At 41.7% G+C, this 4,629-nt stretch overlaps 1 protein-coding gene across 1 annotated transcript; it reads right to left on the reverse strand.

Annotated features, from left to right (window-relative positions):
* Positions 1-235: 235 nt before the first annotated feature.
* Positions 236-4,603, reverse strand: EIF3F (eukaryotic translation initiation factor 3, subunit F; the record flags this gene model as incomplete). The annotated part of the gene is made up of 7 exons (XM_009709880.1): positions 236-539; positions 1,305-1,418; positions 1,548-1,684; positions 1,891-1,982; positions 3,053-3,190; positions 4,274-4,353; positions 4,532-4,603. Coding segments are annotated over 7 exons (711 nt in total), but the record flags the coding sequence as incomplete, so codon positions are not given.
* Positions 4,604-4,629: the final 26 nt, after the last annotated feature.

The raw sequence follows: 4,629 nt of genomic DNA on the forward strand, positions 1-4,629 counted from the left end.
ACTTGCAGCGTGCTTTAACAGTTAGGAAAAAAAACCTGCAAAGAAGCCTGCAGAATTGGAGTTGACTTGCATCCACTGTAGTTTTTTTTCCTGATGCCATGTTATCCCCCCTTTCCTTCAAAAGTGGATTCATTTTATAATAAATGAGAACAGTTTTTTTGGACAGAAAGCATGCTTGCCATTGCAATGGAACTTTTATTTCGAATAAATTCTTACAATAAAGCTGTATTTTGTTAAGATTCAGGGATTCCATTTTAAAATACTGGGCTCAACTAAACTGCAGCCGTCGCCATTAATTTCCTAAACGATGTTAGGGATTTTTCAGGGCAATGGAAATAAAGATGTAAACCAAGTCATCTAGGTAATTAAATTATGGTCCAAGGAAATTTGTAACACCACCATAGAAAAGTATATCTGCACGTTCTTCAGGCTCTTTGAAGGGTAGGGTGGCAGAAGTTTCTTTATAAACTCAGAAGTTTTTCATTGAGAGCAATCTGTGACTGTGTGAGGTTTGCCAAGTAGGTTACCATCAGTAGGTCCTGAGAGGGGAAAAAAAACCAGTGATCAGAAATATTAACAAAGATGCTAGCCTATTAGGGAGTTGAATTTTTTAACACCTGCAAAGCAGTTTACAATCAGCTACTAGAAATACTGGTAGTCCTTAAAGTCCTACCCTGAGGAAAGCTTCCATTGCAGGAAGGTGGTTCTGGTATTCCCAGAATATGAAACACTGCTTGTGAAATTTTAACTCTGAGTTCACCCATGTTAACCAGGCAAGTCAAAGGGTATAAGCAAAATTAAAAATTAGTTCTGGTCTTGCAGACTGTAGGTAAACAACACATTCAGAAACTTAGCTTTCGCTTTCTAAAAATCTGTTACAGAAATAAGGTGGCACACTAAAACCTTGTTCGTGTCCTGTTATGCAAGGAGACAGAACTTCAGCAGAGGCAAAGGAAGCTGGCAAGTCACCAGTTATCCTTCAAATTCATGCTGCTTTAAGTCTGGTAATTCATATCGTCCAATCACTCTAAAAGAAGAATTGGTGATGGCTTTCAGATTACTTGCATAATTCCTAGGTACTTTAGAAATGATTATGTGCAGTTGCTTGCAAGATTATTATGGTGAGCTCCTTTATCCACCTTCAGCTCTTAAAACATCAAATTATTTAGAAGAAAGGGCTGTATTTTCTATTAACATGTTTGTATGAAGAGATGGATTGTTTTGATCACAGACAAATTTGTGTCTGTATGACAAATTTTCAAAATTGCTGGCAACACACTAAAAAAATTATGTTATGAACTTACATTGATATTGCTGTTCAACATTGTCTCAAAGTCCTCTGGTGAAATCTTTGGCACCTGGTTAATAAGATCCATCAGGAAACGCCCGACAGTGTTGTCAGCAGCCACTTTGCCAGACTAAGCATAAGAAACATACACTTCATCATGTAAAGTTCAGTAAGGTTAGGGCCCAGAAAGAGAATATATAAAAACAAGATGCCTAAGTTTACATCAAACTTATTTGCTGGCTCAAAAATCTGGCCTTACCAATACATCCTCTGCATACTGCAGCACCATGGTCAGGGTATCCTGAATCCTGGCTGATGCTGACCCCACCTGCTGTAAGTCACTGGACAAGCCAATCACTCGATTAGGGCTAAAACAAGTCTTCATGATAAGATCCACTGAAAGCAAAAGGAGGATCAGTGAAGAAAACCGACTACCATGGAAATCAGTTTAAATCCTTAACTTGTTAAAGATTTTTAGGATAGCTTCAGCAAGACAGTCTAATTCCCAGTAGAATTCCAATGAATAGCAATTTTACCAGGGTAAAAAAATGATTTGAACAGTGTCACAATGGTTACAACCAAAATAGGAAGAAAACATTCACCTCCTATCCGCTCTGTATCGTAATAAACATACTTCACTGTTAGAGGTGTGAACATCACGCCCATAGTTTTACCAGGGACTCCCATTGGGGCACTAGAAGAAAAAAAATAAAAGAACAGAACATTTTCAGCATGGACGTATCTAAGGGAGGAAGTAATAGATTTCCATCTCAATGACCTCTGTTAGCACTGAAGGGTGAACGTGAGTAGGTTACTCATTCTCACCAAAATCAAAAATATTAAGACCACGGATAACTGAGGACCAGAAATCAGTCCTGGCATACTATTAATTGCTCATTTTCATTCAAGAATATTCCTAGCTGGTCTGACATTCGTCAGCATGAATGCATGAAGAGCTAAGTACTATCGTCTTAGCCACGGTTTCTTCTTCCTTATAGAGCAAGTATTCTTCTATCCTGAAATACTCCATGCTTTGAGAAATCACTTAAGGAACAAACATAAATATGACAAAAATTCACGTACAAAGCACTCTCAACACCTTTATTACTCCTATTATTCAAAGTAGTTGAAGTCCATTTATGCTTTAAGTAAGGCGTCATGGAAGAGCTTCCTTTTTGAAGCTGCACAGTCAAGAAGCAATAGACTTCCAGTACAAAGAAAGGCTGAGTTTTTTTCCTTGAAAAGGAGAGCTCTTGAGCCAGTACTGGGAATAGTGGAGTACTTTCATTTCTCAATATTTAATCTCCATTATTAATTGATAAAAATGGAAGGGGTTAAGGGGAAGAAAGACTAATCAAGAGATGCTGTTTCCATTATGTTTTAACCGCACTAATCCGTCAACTTGTATAAACTGCTGAGCAATAAAGCTCAGTGCCTACAGGCTAGCATTCGGACAGTGTGATGGAAGTTAGTGACATTAATGCTAGCTATATGAACCCTGTGAAATGTCACAAAGATGTTCAGAACACTGTTAATTAAGTCACAATTCCCCACCCAATGAGGTACCATCTTATGAAAGGTTAGGTCTTTCAACTTACATACAATGGTCAAGACATTCCAATGAGAAGTAAGCCACAATCCCTGGCGCACTACTCTGTTTTAGCTACTGCACAGTATTGTCCAAAATGGGAGGCTGCAGCTCACTACATTTCTCATTACTCTGATGTGGTCTCTCTTATTCAGATAGCTCCCCTCGCAGAGTACCTGACATAGGCTTTAATGCTCATGCGTGAATTCTGGAGACTCGTGTCCACAGTGAGGTGGATTGGATTGTGCGCTTCCCGGCTGTAATACTCGTGGATCAGGACAGAGTGTTCCGTGATGTCATGACCTGTTGCATACCTTCAAAAGAGCACAGTTTGAGGAGCCATTCTTCCAACACTCAAGTGCCCATTGTTTGGCATTGTTGGTATTTAACAGCTTTGTATCCTAAACCACTGATTTCCACACACTGAGCTGCAGAAGCATACTAAATACAAGTGTTTTAACAAGGGAATTTGTAGTTTTCTGGCCAGCTGTCCTAGAATTGTAGGAATCACAGGCTGAGCAGACCCATGCCCAAAACACGCGCAAGGCCGGTTCTCTAGTACCGGCCATAAAAAGTTGGTACAGTTGACATCAGGCACCCAAGGTTAGTTATCTGTTACTATGTTCTGGACTTATTTCTGTGTATGTCAAAGCATGCCAAACAAATTTGGACCAACCAAGTAGATCTTCCATGAATCAAACATCTCTCTGCAGGAGGTGTAACTTGTTAATCTAGCTCCCTTAACTGCTCTGCAATTAGCTTCTCACATACACAGGTACACTCCTGTCATTACAACTGCACTGTGCTGTGCCATGAGAAAGCTGTTGAAGTTTGCTCCACAGGAACAGAGCTAAGCTATTTTGTAGGGTCAGAGATGTACAAAAAGACTAATAAAGCTATCCAAACACTCAGAGACAGACTCTGTTCCCATAACACCCTACTGATCCTGCTTCGCATCCCACACACAACAACTTCCACCTTTTCTTAGCAGAGAACTTATGCACGCTCAAGCTGATATCACCGATTCCTCCTGGGGCCTTCAGTACTCGAAACTACTCTTTTGTACTCTCTCTTCTTTCTAACCAGTCATCTTCCATGGTGCGGGTTGTATTACAGGTGGCTAAGTTCTTCTAACAAAGCTGTGCAAGCATTCTCTAACTCACCGCTCCTCTGTGATACCTTTGCTAGACAAAACCAAACCCTGTAAGTGTCCAATACCATCTCTTCCTATTAGGAATGGCAGGAGCTTTACAACTGACTCGATAAGAAGAGCTGGAAGACCTTGCTGTCACAAGCATTAGTGCTTCTGCTTCTCAACCTGTGACAAAAGTACGTATTTCAAGTAGTTTAAGGGACCAACGCGACTGCTTGCATGTTCTTGCAGAAGGAGAACTTACCACCCCAAGATGATCTCGCTAGGAGACACCTTCTTGTGCAACTCATACATGTTTTTGGCAAATTCCATATCGACTGCCACCTGAGAAAAGGGACAGGACGAAGTCAGCTGGTTACACGGATGCTTCACCCTGAGCAGAGGACGACACAGGCACAAGCCCTAACGCCGCCATCACAGGGGCCGCACGCCCCGGCGGTCACCACCCCGTCGAGACCCACCGCCCGCTCTACCGCACAGCGGGCGTTCCCGCGCTCCGTACCTCATCCTCGGACTCGTTGTGAGGGACGGAGAAGCAGTTAGTGACCTCCACCGAGTGCTTGTCCACGGTCCCTGCGGGAGTGCAGCGCGGTTAGGGGG

The sequence above is a fragment of the Cariama cristata genome, unplaced genomic scaffold (genome assembly GCF_000690535.1).
Source record: "Cariama cristata isolate BGI_N322 unplaced genomic scaffold, ASM69053v1 scaffold24600, whole genome shotgun sequence".
In the NCBI taxonomy this organism is placed as follows: Eukaryota; Metazoa; Chordata; class Aves; order Cariamiformes; family Cariamidae; genus Cariama; species Cariama cristata.